General features: G+C 31.7%; 1 protein-coding gene across 1 annotated transcript; it reads left to right on the top strand.

The window, feature by feature from the left end:
* Positions 1 to 12,541: 12,541 nt before the first annotated feature.
* LOC132713869 (ly6/PLAUR domain-containing protein 6-like) lies at positions 12,542 to 14,867 on the top strand. The gene is made up of 4 exons (XM_060696567.1): positions 12,542 to 12,663; positions 13,099 to 13,179; positions 13,651 to 13,790; positions 14,448 to 14,867. The coding sequence occupies exons 1-4, from the start codon at positions 12,564 to 12,566 to the stop codon at positions 14,619 to 14,621; spliced, it is 495 nt and encodes a 164-aa protein (XP_060552550.1). The 5' UTR covers positions 12,542 to 12,563; the 3' UTR covers positions 14,622 to 14,867.
* Positions 14,868 to 16,285: the final 1,418 nt, after the last annotated feature.

A 16,285-nucleotide genomic window follows, 5' to 3' on the forward strand; every position in this document is an offset into this window, starting at 1 on the left:
CATTTACTTTGCAGTGGATTATTCATGCATGAAATGCCATTCCACGCTTGTTCTGTTTTTGATTCTAAGTCTATGTTAATCGAAAGTATGTTTTCAAAGCGGCGGGAAACCAGCATTTCTAATAAAAGATTGCGGCTGCTTAATAATAATTTCTTGAAATGTTTGAACATATAAATAAAATCCATATGAAAGTGTACGATTCTGATATGACGGGAAAAATACGCAGAGAGCAGTTTGTCGTCTGTAAACACAAGAGAAAATGGTTTATCATAGACGCATGGACTTTTTTGCAAGATAAATTTACATGAAAATGTATGTAAATTATAAAGTTGGTTAAAAGTTACAAACTTTACAATACAGTTAATAAATCTAATAGCTACAGTGATCATACGTGGTCCAGGGGAATGGGTTATCTGAAAATTTCCATTCTTCCGCCAGTGCTTCTCGATCTCGAGAGTATGACCACATTTTTCACAGCAGTGAAACGTATTCTTTCTATCCTTACTAAACTGTCTTTACTTTTATAAAGTAACTCAGAATCTATGAACCCGATGTACGACCACGAGGTATAAAAAATAAGAAAGGAAATTTGAAACATGTATCCTATATATGTGCCATCGTATCTCACCCTTGTAAATACCGAATATAGGCAAAATAGAATTCAAATTATATACAAAAGTTTTTATTGAGAAATGCATGTCTACTTGATTACTGATTGTGCTATTTTTACATCATACGTAGGTCATATACTTTTTAAAAAGAGAGACATAAATTCTTATAAAGGTACGTAGATTCTGTTTGATTTTGTCTTGATTTTACCATTGATATTTTAAGATTTCTTTCGTATATACTTCAGTCGTACTTTTTTTAAAAAATAATTTCTATTTAACAACATATGAATATGACAAAGACATAACAAATACATTCTCACATAAATTGCAAGTTTTAATTATTTCTTTCTATATTCCTGTAAATATGAATTATTTATACATGTGTATATAAGTAAGATTCTTTTCTGCGTTCCTATTTTCAGTGAATAACAACAAGTGTGACTAATATATTGTTGTTGTTTATATAACTTGAAGAATCAGAAAGTATCCTTCCTGAGCAATGGAGAAAATGTTCCTTCTTTTCGGGAAGTGTACCGAATATTGTTTACCCTGCAGGTGCTACCTACTGGTTTCACTCTCCGTGTAACCTATGTTTAGTGAGATTCCATCCGCCCGTTAAAGCAGAAATGCAGCTGTCGCTGTCGAATACGTACCCCCGGACATGTCACCAGGCATGCCAAGGAAGAGCTAATTTTGTTGTAAAATTCACCGCCATATAATTTCCACGGAGTATTAGCAAAATAAGTGAACTGTAATGCCGAAAAAAGGTCATTGCACAACGGTCATTAATATTCGACAATTTTGACATTAATTTTCTGGAAGTTTTTTTTTTGATAATGTATAATAATAATGTGTAATGATTTCTCTATTAAAACACAAGTCAAATTACAATTATATCATATACTGTTCTGTTTCATTTACAACTTGTTTAGGTGATTCATATCTTGATTGCACAGCAGACGACATGCAATTTTGTTAATCCACTATTGTATTTTTATCATTATAGTCCCCGACTTATACAACCCATGTGTGATAATATTTTGTTAGGAAGTTTCCGTTTATCAAATTACATTGGTGAATATTTTTTATCATAAATGCATTTATAACAAATAAGCTTATTTAGAGATATACACCCCTAATACATGAGTTTAACGAAACTTGAGTTCATCCATATATAAATAAACCCGAAAATACATCAAAAATAAGAAAATACATAAAAGAATTACAAAGATCTAGATACAATACATGTACTACGATGACATAATCGTTGTAAGAATTTTGCATCTTGCTGTAGGAGTTGTCTTCCCTGCTTTCATATAAATGAATGATGACATAAAAAAGTAACTTGCAAGGATTTTGAAATTCAGTTTCATATTTTGCCGACATATTATGACTTCCATAAGGTCAACATTTTTAGCTTGTGAATCTCTATATTTATCATGTTTAAATATTTTACAATCTTTCAGTCGTGCTTTTACTGACTATATTAAAATATTTATACGTCCTAAAAATATTAATATTTGTTTTTACATTATTAAAATCTAGTAGTTGGCTGATTACATAATTATATCTAAATATTCTCGTTATCTTCTTGTATTTAATCGTGAGACATTTCTATTTAAATACACTTCTAATAAAAAGACTTAATTGATGAAATCAATTAAAATCATCACGTAAAATCTATAATAATAATAATAATAATAATAATCTTTTATTATAGTGACATGTGTTTTCGTACATGAAAATTACATATATACAATGTAAATAAAGAACACCCGGCCTTATAGGCCTATAGGTCACCTTAACAACAGTATAAAATGCACGTGAATATATACAAATGGACAATTGAAATAATAAGAGTCTGTGTATGTCACAATAGGGACTACGATGGGATACTAGGCCGACCACAATTGCTATCTAAAACAACCAACAACTCAGAACAGAAAATATATACAAATTTATTTACAAGAAATGAATATCTATAAATGAAAAATGATTATATATGAAAAGTCACTGCGTAAACAAACACTATCAACGTATCTCAGTCTATTTCTCCCGTAAAGTTTCTAAACTATCATCTTCCTCTAATCTATCATACCCATTTTCCGCTTCTACAACAGCTGCACTTACCTTTGCCAATGCACCTCGTTCTGGTTCGAAATTTCTTTCAACATACTCCTTCAGCATATTGGCATGGAAAGTTTTGATCTTATTGTTACCTATGTCTATCCGATAATCTAATTTGTTCACGACCTCGGAAACTACAAATGGACCTTTCCATTGTAACAACAACTTATTGCGTTTTGTAGGTATAAGAACCAGTACTTTACTTCCCTTCTTAAAAGTTCTATCTCTAGCTTTCCTATTGTAATACTTTCTATACATAATACTGCTCTTCTCTAACTCCTGCTGTGCTATCTTACATGTTTTTTCTAGTCTTTCTTGCAAATCAACTACATACTGATAAGTTGTCTTAACTTCGTCATTCTGTTTTTCCTGACCATAACTCTATCAAAATGGTAATTGGACGTCTTATACTACGTCCATATAACAATTCAAATGGCGAGAATCCTAAACTCTCTTGTGGAACTTCCCGATACGCAAACAACATAGCATTCAAATACTTATCCCAATCTGTAGGTCTTTCACTACACATCCGTTTCAACATCTGCTTTAAACTACCATTAAATTTCTCCACTAAACCATTACACATCGGATGATACGGTGTAGTTGTTAACTGTCTAAGAGACAGCAACCTACTTACCTCATTCATAATCTGTGAAGTAAATTGTGATCCACAATCTGTAAGCATTTCCTCTGGAACACCTAATCTACTATACATGTCAACTAATGCTTCGGCTACTCTTTCAGTCTCTATACTAGGCAATGCAATTGCTTCAGGATATCTGGTAGCATAGTCTACCATGGTCAAAATATATTTGTTCTTCCTATCAGTCATAGGTTCGATCAGACCAACAATGTCAACGGCAACTCTCTTAAAAGGAGTATCAATCAAAGGCATCTTACCTAAAGTTACCTTACTTATTCTACCTTTAGAAATAGTACGTTGGCAAATATCACAAGACTGACAATATCGTCTAACCTCTACAAAAACACATGGCCAATTAAACTCCCCTAAGACTCTATCACTTGTCTTCCTAATACCAAGATGTCCTGCCAAAAGCGAGTCATGCGCTACTTTTAACACAGTCTCCCTAAGATCCTTAGGAACTACTAACTGCCTACTTACGTCACCATTTCCTGCCGTAAACTCTCTAAACAACATCTTATTCCTGATCTGAAACTTCACTTGCCCTTTACCTCTACAGTTTCTAACAGTACCTTCCTCTGCTTTCTTTCTACATCCATCTAATGTACTATCTGCCTGCTGCTTCTCTACAAACTATACATTAGTGATGTCTAAAATCTGTGAAGGAACTTTAAGTCTTCTATGAGCTTTAACTTTACTCTGCGATCTTGTTTCTACTGCTGAAGCTAACTTACCGAAATTTGGTTCTACAGCACCCTCTGTGTTACCGATAATTACATCATTTGTAGGATTATCTACACATAGTGCTTCTACAGTACCCCTGTAATACGGACAATCAAGATCAATTAACGCCATGTCTAATCTGTGCTCACTACCATCAATGTACTTACATCGTCTGGACTTCCCTAACAATTGATTTGCATTTACCAAATTCCTTCGTACTATGACACATGTACACCCAGTATCTCTCATTGCAACTATAGCTTTACCATTACATATACCTCTAGTTGTCGGACATGAATTTATAGTAACTGTACCCAAGTCTTCAAAATCCCCAAGTTCTATCAAACTACTACCACTATCTGATCTCGGCATCGAAATTTTCGAATCTGCATCTCTATTTCTTCCTCTACCTCTACTCCTACCTCTATAACCTCCTCGCCTTCTATTACCCTGATAACTATTATCATTCTTACTTGGATTCATTGAGTTCGGTTCTATGTCTTCCGCTGCGTTAGCTTTATTTGTAGCCTTATTTCTACAGAAAAATGCTGTATGCCCTAAACGACCACAATATGTGCATTTATAACCTTCATACTGCTGAGATGCTCTACCTCTATTTACCAGTCTATCGTTACCTCTTTGCATACGATAACTACTACCTTGATTTCTATCTACAGGTCTACTCGGCAGTGCATAAGGCTTAACTCTTTCTTTAATTCCATGATTCAGTACATACTTCGGACCTCCTCTAGTCTTGGCAAACAAATCTGCATCTTCCGCTACTTCACGGGCTGAAAAACAACTTCTTACTACTAAGGTTCTGATATAGTTCTCTATTGCAGATATCTAAAAATTGATCCCTTACTATGAAGTCTAACAACTTTTCATAAGTCTTCTCCACCTTACTCAATCTTAGCCAACCATCTAAGTATCTAGAAATTCTAGCTAGGAACATAACAAAAGTCTAATTTTCACGGGGCCTTTCAGTCCTAAACTTCTTCTTATACCCATCATCAGTCAACTCAAACTGCCTTAACAAAGCATCTTTTAGCTTATCATAATCCGTCCTATCTTCTAATGGAAGCCTATCAAATACCTCCCTAGCAGTACCTTTTAACAAAAACGGTAAGTTTAGTGACCACATTTCATGTTCCCAATTCTGAGCAGACGCAAAAGTTTCATAAACATTCGAATACGCATCCATAGAATCAATATTTTCGTCAAATGGAGTCATCTTAACCTTAACCTTACCTACACTCTTCTTACCTAACATATCTAACTCTATCTTCATCTTATGTTCTGTATCTAACTTCCTAGTTTCTGCATCCTCCTTCTCTCTTTCTAACTGACGAGCATAATCTAATTTCTCCTTTGCAACCCTAGCCTCATTACTTAACTTCTCTTTTTCCATTCCTATCTCTATTTCTAACTTCTCTTTTTCCATTCCTATCTCTATTTCTAACTTCTCCCTAGAAATCTTAAACTCATAATCTAACTTCTCTTTTGCTAACCTAGCTTCTAATTCTAACCTATCCTTCTCAGCTTCTAAACGTTCCTTCTCAGCTTCTAACTTCTCTTTTGCTAACCTAGCTTCTAATTCTAACCTATCCTTCTCAGCTTCTAAGCGTTCCTTCTCAGCTTCTAACCTACTATGTCTTTCTTCACGCTCCCTGGCTTGCTCCTCTTTAACAAAGTTTCTCAAAGCCTCGTCTGTATACCCTAACTCCTGACCTACCTTCATCAACTCATTTACACTAGTCATCTTGAACTTATTATGTATATTTCCTACACTGTAACACTACTACAACAACTTAGGATACAAGTAAAATCTTACCGTGAGGTAGAACACTGATATCAAAGTATCATTAAAGGGTAACACTACAACCCTTAAACACAAAACGCTATATTCACTAATCACGGTGCACTATAACACTACACTTCAGTGTAACACCATATAATTAAACGCATTTATCACTCTAGCGCTATAATCAAAATGTACCTTCACTGTACACAGTACTAAAATAAACAATGTATCATATATTCTAAACACTATACCTCACCACTACAAACACTAAGTTTCAAACTCATCTAAGTATCTCACTAAGGTTGTATAATAATAATCTTAAGTGTACAGTAGACAGTAGCCAATAATTAAAACTGTTCAAAATACTTTAAACTTCAAGGTCCAAACTACGACCCAAAACTCAATGTCGCGTAGCACTTTACCCACAGTGCAAAAGTATAAAAGGTATATGGCCAGTTTCAATATACTACAGACACAAAGTAAACACAAAGTAAAATTGTAAATGACACAATAAATTAAATGTTCACCTAGATAACAGACACAGTTTCTTTATCTAGAAAAAGTACACAAGGCGGGTAGTACCTTAAATTGCAGAGTGTATGTGTGTATACGTGTACTTCCGGTGTTTTACCGAAAGGTCACTTTCAGATTACAAAACTGGTGGTCTCATCATAAAGTGACACCTAAGAGGAAAATGGAACGAACTCACCCTAAACGTCCAAACGTCCACTGTCGGGTCTGTGTGGCTGTTATAACCTCTCAGCTGGATAGCTGTCACGCACACAAGTCCGTTTCATTTGTCACGGTATCAATCTGAAAATGTTAAGAAATTATAATCACACTAAATATAAAAAAGAAAATAATTAAAATGATACAAAATTAAACTACCTTTAAGTAAACTAAATTTAACTTTTAATTGTAAATAAAACTTTTACTTAAAAATAAAACCAAAGTTTCTAGTGTTAGCTAACCTAGCTGCAGTAAAATGAGTGTGGTTTGTTTCAAATAACAACTATAGTCAACCGGTATCCAATCACGTCGAGGTCACCAAATGTCACAATAGGGACTACGATGGGATACCAGGCCGACCACAATTGCTATCTAAAACAACAAACAACTCAGAACATAAAATATATACAAATTTATTTACAAGAAATGAATATCTATAAATGAAAAATGATTATATATGAAAAGTCACTGCGTAAACAAACACTATCAACGTATCTCAGTCTATTTCTCCCGTAAAGTTTCTGTCATGATGTTTCAATAAAGTGGTGGCGTTGTTGAACAAAATTCGTCACAATGGCGGGCGTCTTGTATAAAATCTTATCAAGCGTAACTGTACTTCCTACAGTGTTGGCACAGTTGATAGGATCCTGAACAAGGGCATGCGTCACCCTTTAGCCATGGACATATGTGTGGAGGGCCCGTGTCATCTTCGGGTGTGTCCTCAAATAAGAAGCTACAAAGTATAAAACATGATAAGTTCCATGATAATCAAACATAAGGGTATAATAAAGTCCCTTGGAAAAGACTCGACCTTTGTCGGTTTCCAATAAAATAACGTGCTTCTTTGAATAAACAAAATGTCCACTATAGTACACCATACATTCCGTGGAACAAAAATTCAATCACATCCGCATAATACTGCGTTGCAAATATATTCAAATATACGCCACATAATAACCACCAATAAATAAACGTCTTCCAAAATCATGCCACTGAAGATCCTTCTCTAGAGATACGTTGTATTTACTTATAACAAAACTGATGATAAATGAAATGAAGTAAGATGATAACGTAAATTAAATTGATTGAAACAAATCATTACGATACTGCAGCATTTTACATAAAGTTACACAAATACGGTAGAACCATAATAAATTATTTATGAATATATATATATATAATTATTTATGAATATATATATATATATATATATATATATATATATATATATATATATATATATATATATATATATATATATATATATATATATATATATATATATATATATATATATATATATATATATATATATATATATATATCTATAAAATATTCATGGCTCCTATACAATTACAATATAATTAAAACTTCATTTAACATACATCAATTAACATGTCTCGGTATAAATTTGCAATAGCGAAACACTAGAATAAAAAGAGCTTTTAAAATTTAGAAAATTTAGAAAACAATAAATTACTGCCAAATCACTAAACCTGAATCAAATAAACTATAATTCTAATAGAAAATAGTATTTTACGAAATAGCAAAAATTTATGAAACAAAATCACTAGAAAATTAAATTTACCTTGTACAAGCTGTAATTTTATGACAAATATAATTTGTCTGTCACCGTCATAGTGACCTGTATAACGTCCAGTGCATTGCAATATAACACTTAAAATTTAGTCAATATATAGCAAACTACTGAGTACTGAGCGGGAAAACGGATCGTGCAAAACATGAAAAATCGATTTGCACGAAATAAAGCTGGGACGGCGGGAAAAATAGTTATGTAAAATAAAGGCCCGTCCTTCAAATACAGACATAATACATATATCTGGTTCATAAAACAAAAATGTAACTTTCTTATTACTGAAAGGATTTTTGTGAAATAAACGGCGAGATGTTTAAATTGAGACATGGAAATTTATGCAAACCACAAAAATACTCTAAATAATAATTTCACCCGAAAACTCTAAATTGAACAAAAGATGATGCAATCTCACATCAATGAATATAGAGTAAAAATGAGGTTCGGCGTGAAAATATAATGCAAGATTTTACAAACGTACTTTCACTTTGTGACAGTGTAACATTATTAGTTATAAAGATTGTTGACAGGTTATATTACCCTATATAAACGGCTGTTTGTAAATATAACCCGAGCCGCTAGGCGAGGGTTATATTTCAAACAGCCGTTTATATACGGCCATATAACCTGTCAACAATCTTTATAACGAATTTATAATACTGCAGACATCATTTTTTAGAGAAAAAAGTAAGATTTTTTCATAATTCGACAACAGCCGTGTATATAAAACTATATAAACGTCACGATTATCCAATGAAAAGCGACGTTACAAACGTGCAGTATTATAAAATTACATATAACAGCTGTTTAGAGGCAAAATTAACGTTTAAACATAAATAACAAATGACTACTTTAAACATTAGGAATAATGGTTCTGTATTAAACTTAATTTGTATAGAGTCAGTATAAACGCTTAATATCATAAAAGTTGTCGTGATACCGTAAAATTTAGTTGAAATTTGTCATAGCTGTTTCTCAAATTACAATATATCCGTATTATAAATTAAATAAAAGTTAATACAAATGACCTTTTCAAGAAAATGTGGGTAATAATCGATAATGTTACATGAGGTTCATATATATGTACAACTTTACACAGACAAAATAAAGGATGAAAATCTAAGGTATTTACTGATGAAAATCACCGCATACTAGTATATAACATACTACTTCTGATATAATAAGCATTAACAATAAATTTTGCACATTTTCTAGGGTGAGTTTGAACCAAGAAAACAAGTTTGTCTTTGTTTGATTTGCGTATAAATTCATCACAGTTTAAAATGTTTCCAAATATAACAGATCTTGTGTTACTATAAAGAGCACATTCAACAAGAAAGTGAGTCTCGTCTTCAACTAGTCCGCTATTGCACAACTTACACAGTCTTTGTTCAGGGGATTCACCCACATACCGTCCGGTTTCAACCCTAAGTGGAAGTATTCCGGTTCTGAATTGAGCAAATAAAGCCCGTTCATTTCTTTTTAAGTTCAACTTAACATATTCCTCACAAGTAAACTCAGTTTTAAATGTTCTATATGTTCTCAACTTTGATACTCGTTCGTAATCTCTAGACCAAAGGGTTGAATAAAACTGGTTCATGTTTTCTTTGGCTAAGTCCATTGAGACGGCGAGTTTCCTATTGTAATACTCCGTTAGGTGAAGTCTAGACATAACGGTTTTAATATCACTGCCAATAAACAAATTTCATGGTCAATCTATGTGTGAAGCTGTTTGATGTGAAAAACGTCATGTCAACTTGCAATTACTTGTTCATCCATATATAAATAAACCCGTTTCATATTTTGCCGACATATTATGACTTCCATAAGGTCAACATTTTTAGCTTCTGAATCTCTATATTTATCATGTTTAAATATTTTACAATCTTTCAGTCGTGCTTTTAGTGACTATATTAAGATAATTATACGTCCTAAAAATATTAATGTTTGTTTTTACATTATTAAAATCTAGTAGTAGCCTGATTACATAATTATATCTAAATATTCTCGTTATCTTCTTGTATTTAATCGTCAGACATTTCTATTTAAATACACTTCTAATAAAAAGACTTAATTGATGAAATCAATTAAAATCATCTCGTAAAATCTATAATAGTTTTACTTATCAAGGTATGTTTTACAGGCTACAACCGTTTGTTACATGTCCAAATACCGACATCGCTTTGTCCTTTGAAGTAGACAATATTCTTGATAATTAGATAATTATGTGTAAATACCTTTACTTTTCACACCGATCAAGATAAAAATAATATATATAAAGACGAAATTTTGTCAAGAAACCATAGTTATTCTTTAATTATAAAAAATAGACTAAAAATTCATTGCTAGCTTTATTTTGCCAGTGTGAATATTGTGATCGTAAATCGTATTTGAAGGTAAGCTAAACTTATTTTTTCTCTCTTTAATATGCATTCCGCAAAGAATCTTTCATGTTCGCTTGTTGCGATTTAGTCATAGTATAACTTTTTATCAAACCATTTATAACATACGTTTTGATACACTTTCATACCCAAAATGTGAATTTATTAATCGCATTAACAAATGAGTTCTCACGCTTTCAAGATATTATTGTAATCTCGAATGAGGTAGATCTTATATGAAATAACTATTACAAATCTTATTGTTCTTGGTATAAAGAATATATATCGGAAGATATATACATGTTATTATACATGTATATTTAAAAGTATAATGTTTTTTTTTTCAGATTAAAAAAGAATATGGCGTTTTTATCATTAAGCACGGTTTTAGTTGTCTTAGTTTCCATGGATACAAAATCATTCGCTATGCACATCGATGTTGAATTTGGTAACTTTGAAGGTAACTTTTTCACCTTATTTAAAGCCACTTATAATTAATTCAAATCTTTACATATTCCTTGACAATCCAATTTTTAAAGGGAGATAGTATTAAAAGTTTATTAAGATGTTAAAAAATCAAATTTTAAAAATGGAAATACAGTGTAGTATTAAAACTTTAGTCAAAGCTCATAGAAAACATTCTAAAACAGACAGCGGAAATAAAATAGGGGTAAAAACTTTAATGTTTTTTTTATCACATACCCGTGGCGCTTTTGCGATTCCGTAAAAATGAGATTGCACGGGAGGTGTTCGCATAATATAATTTTATTCAAGTCGTTCAATAAATTCAGTATTAAACTATTACTCATTCAATATCCTCTATTTATTTCATTAACATATTTTTAAATGCTCATTGGCTAATTTTGATAACATATGAATCTTTATATATATATATTTTCAGCATTGACTTGCTACACTTGCCCAGATAAACACAACAACAAACAATGCAACAAGTGGGCTCCTTATTTTGTGGGTTTCATATTTTGCCGACATATTATGACTTCCATAAGGTCAACATTTTTAGCTTCTGAATCTCTATATTTATCATGTTTAAATATTTTACAATCTTTCAGTCGTGCTTTTAGTGACTATATTAAGATAATTATACGTCCTAAAAATATTAATGTTTGTTTTTACATTATTAAAATCTAGTAGTAGCCTGATTACATAATTATATCTAAATATTCTCGTTATCTTCTTGTATTTAATCGTCAGACATTTCTATTTAAATACACTTCTAATAAAAAGACTTAATTGATGAAATCAATTAAAATCATCTCGTAAAATCTATAATAGTTTTACTTATCAAGGTATGTTTTACAGGCTACAACCGTTTGTTACATGTCCAAATACCGACATCGCTTTGTCCTTTGAAGTAGACAATATTCTTGATAATTAGATAATTATGTGTAAATAGCTTTACTTTTCACACCGATCAAGATAAAAAATAATATATATAAAGACGAAATTTTTGTCAAGAAATCATAGTTATTCTCTTAATTATAGAATATAGACAAAAATTCTTTGATAGCTTTATTTTGCCAGTGTGAATATTGTGATAGAATAATTTCAAATCGTATTTGAAGGTAAGCTAAACTTATTTATTCCTCTCTCTTTATTATGCACTCCGCGATGAATCTTTCATGTTCGCTTGTTGTGATTTAGTTATAGTATAACTTTTTATGAAACCATTCTTGCGAATTTGTATATAACATATATCGTTTTGATACACTTTCATACCCAAAATGTGAATTAATTAATCGAATTAACAAATGAATTCTCGCGCTCTCAAGATATTTTTGTAATCTCGAATGAGGTAGATCTTATATGAAATAACTATTACAAATCTTATTGTTCTTGGTATAAAGAATATATATCGGAAGATATATACATGTTATTATACATGTATATTTAAAAGTATAATGTTTTTTTTTTCAGATTAAAAAAGAATATGGCGTTTTTATCATTAAGCACGGTTTTAGTTGTCTTAGTTTCCATGGATACAAAATCATTCGCTATGCACATCGATGTTGAATTTGGTAACTTTGAAGGTAACTTTTTCACCTTATTTAAAGCCACTTATAATTAATTCAAATCTTTACATATTCCTTGACAATCCAATTTTTAAAGGGAGATAGTATTAAAAGTTTATTAAGATGTTAAAAAATCAAATTTTAAAAATGGAAATACAGTGTAGTATTAAAACTTTAGTCAAAGCTCATAGAAAACATTCTAAAACAGACAGCGGAAATAAAATAGGGGTAAAAACTTTGAAGTTTTTTTTTAATCACATAACCGTGGCGCTTTTGCGATTCCGTAAAAATGAGATTGCACGGCAGATGTTCGCATAATATAATTTTATTCAAGTCGTTCAATAAATTTAGTATTAAACTTTTACTCATTCAATACCCTCTATTTATTTCATTAACATATTTTTAAATGCTTATTGGCTAATTTTGACAACATGAATCTTTATATTTTTTCAGCATTGACTTGCTACACTTGCCCAGATAAACACAACAACAAACAATGCAACAAGTGGGCTCCTGATATCCCTTGTCCATTTAGTAAGTGTACATTGTACATGTTTTTGGAAAAAAAATAAACAATAAACCAACATTTGAACGCCAGCATTGATAATAACCATAGTCACTTGGTTTCGGGATGGAGATCCTTGCTGTCATATTTATCAGAATATAACGATTTTTCAAATGTATTAAAATGCGTTATTTTAATACCCGCCGTTTTTCACTGGTATCCAAGAGCATATGATAATAAAAGAGCAAACAGTCTGCTTGTCCTGCCACACAGATTCTGTAGTTTCTCAATTTTAGTATCTTGATACTTATTACTATTAGTGAATTGTTTTAAATTCAAGGCGTGGCAAATCTATCACACAAATCAGTCGAGTATTAAGTTTACTTTATTGGAGGAACTGGCATTTTTTTCTTCATTCAACTAATTAGCTACTGACTGGTCTAATTAAAGTAAACTATTTCAATAACTTATGTATACACAGTGTAACCTTTACTTTTTAGGACACACAGTATGCAAGACTGTACATCGTTTCAACAACAGCACAGGACAAAGCTTACACGTGGACAAAATGTGTGCCATGCCAGAACATTGTACCAGTGATGACGTGGGCTGCAAGGCTACCGACATAGAGGGAGAAATCGTAAGTTTAAAATTCTGAATTCTAAATTTTAAAATTCCAGTTTAATCAAAACCAAAACTATAAGGATTGACAAAATTATAGGTAGAACTTAATGTCAGAAATTTTATAAAATCCTAGTAATTATAAGAACACATGGAATTATTGCATTGTATTATAAATTGTATGAAAACCTAGTTATTATAAGAACACATGGAATAATTGCATTATATTGTACTATGCTGGTATGTATGGTTGCAAATTTGGGACACCTTTGTGCGTCGTGATGTCGCTAGCTATAGCACGACAAAGCGTCAAACGGCGCGTTATCACGCTTTCGTCTGGTCGTCATGTCGATAACGAAGCACGCCAATTAAACGGCCGGTTGTCGTGCGGCGTGTTGTCGCAATGTCACATTGTTGCTCGGCTCAAATCGAAGGATTGGCTATTTGTATTATAGAAGCCAAGCGACAAAGCGACATCGCGAAAACTCGCCGCACGACAATGTGCCGTTTGGCGCGTTTCACTAGCGACAAGACGGCAAGACGAAATGAAGTGATACCGGCTTATTTAATGTAAACATGTTTATAATTCTTGTTCCAAAATAAATTTAAAAAAAATATTAATTCATTAAATTAATTGATTAATTATTTAATAATTTATTAAATGTTTTATTTATAGGAATGTGTTTCCTGCTGTACAGTATCCTATTGTAACGTCGCCGTACCGTATAACGTTACTACGTCACAGACGCTATCCATTTCTCAGACTGGTTCAACAGGAAGTCACGTGTCGATTATAGACAGGTTAATGCTTGTTGCTACATTTTCGTTGACAGTTTTAGCCAACATCTGAAATACATTATATGCGTTAAAGTAGAAGTGCAGCCTTCCAAGTGCTATATATAATATAATTTAATCCGTAAAAATAAAGACAGACAATAAACAAATTTCATGGTCAATCTATGTGTGAAGCTGTTTGATGTGAAAAACGTTATGTCAACTTGCAATTACTTGATGAACATGCAAGTGATTTATTCTATGGTATCAGTGAGGAAATATTTCTATTTGTTTATATATTTATGTACTTGCATATGAATAATTAAACTGAATAGTTAAAAAAAAGCCTTGTTCTTTTTCTAAATATATGCACATACTTTTGAAAAAAGGAAAGGAAACGAAAGACTCCCATATTACAACTAAAACAGCAACAGAAAAAAAATCACCAAGGGAATGGTCTTTCTTTATACATTTTAAGAACGGATATGCGTTCGCACGTGCGCGCATGTGTACTGGCAGACTTACATAAGCTTCGTTACCTCATACGTATCCTCTGCTCAGAAACGTATTATGTAATGCTTAAATTATTTCTCACGAAAACATGCACGTTCAATATGAAAATTAAACCTTCTGATTCTGATTATAAATAACCTGTCAGCATTTGTAGTAATCTCACGCTGCAAGATAGGAGTGTTACTTTGGCTTACGCCCGTTTTCCGTCCTCTTCTGAGTTAAATGCCGAGATGACTGAGATATTTTTTAATAAAACTTCATGTTGGTCCAGCAATTTTGAAAGTACGACTCGTACATAATATGTTAACTCCGTCTCCTGTCCTGCCCGTCAAAATCTCTAGGAAATCGGTCAACACTTAATTAACTGTTAACCAATATTGATAGTTATGGCAAATACAGTTTCTTAAAGAAACGAACACCCTGTTTATTATCCTTAAAAAAATTGTAGCAATGTTATGTTATTGTACTTAATGAATAGAATCTACAAATGTACGTGGCGAAAAAAAATCATCCCAAATTATCAACGATTATTAATGCACTGTTTTGTAAAAACGTAAAAGTGTTAATGTTATATGATTTTAACCACATTGCTATGCTTATATTTGTTTATTTAAAAAGAATACTGATATATTTGGTATAGATGGATACCCCCCAAAAAGCTATTAGATATATGAACTGTTTGTATATGTATCTTGTATTTATGTGTGTGTTGTATGTATACAAGTTTTGTATGTGTTGAAAAATGCAATGTTTTGCAGGTTTGTAAATAAAATTTGTACTTTGTTAAAAGTGAAACACTACATATGTACTCTTAACCAAAATTGAACTTCTAAGCCTATGTATATAGCAAAATTTATCGTATTGTTTGCATTTTAATTTCAAACAACATTCTGTTCTTTCATTTTACATACGCATGATCGGGAAGGAACTCTTTTTACTTGATTAAGATAAGTATAACTTACGACACATTGTTTCTCATTTCTTAAGAAAGTGCAAATATATGAGTTTTAATATGTTTAAATAATTGTTTTAAAGCATGCTACATGCTTGCAATTATTATCTAAAATGTGCTGAATGTGAAATAATTTGTCATAAAAGTAGCAAATTATGAACAAAGTAGCATTTGACTTCAGTACAAAATGCTAAATCACTATAACTATACTGATTGCCAAAAAGCAACAAAAGAAAAAGAAGGTTCAGGTAACGCGATTTATAGTTGACACATAC

The sequence above is a fragment of the Ruditapes philippinarum genome, unplaced genomic scaffold (assembly GCF_026571515.1).
Source record: "Ruditapes philippinarum isolate M1 unplaced genomic scaffold, ASM2657151v2 ctg1821_1_1_1_1, whole genome shotgun sequence".
In the NCBI taxonomy this organism is placed as follows: Eukaryota; Metazoa; Mollusca; class Bivalvia; order Venerida; family Veneridae; genus Ruditapes; species Ruditapes philippinarum.

Excerpts from the sequence above, each read along its gene's own strand:
- LOC132713869 (XM_060696567.1), top strand. The coding sequence starts at position 12,564 with ATGGCGTTTTTATCATTAAGCACGGTTTTAGTTGTCTTAGTTTCCATG. Across the intron at positions 12,664-13,098 it reads TGAATTTGGTAACTTTGAAG|CATTGACTTGCTACACTTGC; the intron begins GTAACTTTTTCA and ends ATATTTTTTCAG. Across the intron at positions 13,791-14,447 it reads CCGACATAGAGGGAGAAATC|GAATGTGTTTCCTGCTGTAC; the intron begins GTAAGTTTAAAA and ends TTTTATTTATAG.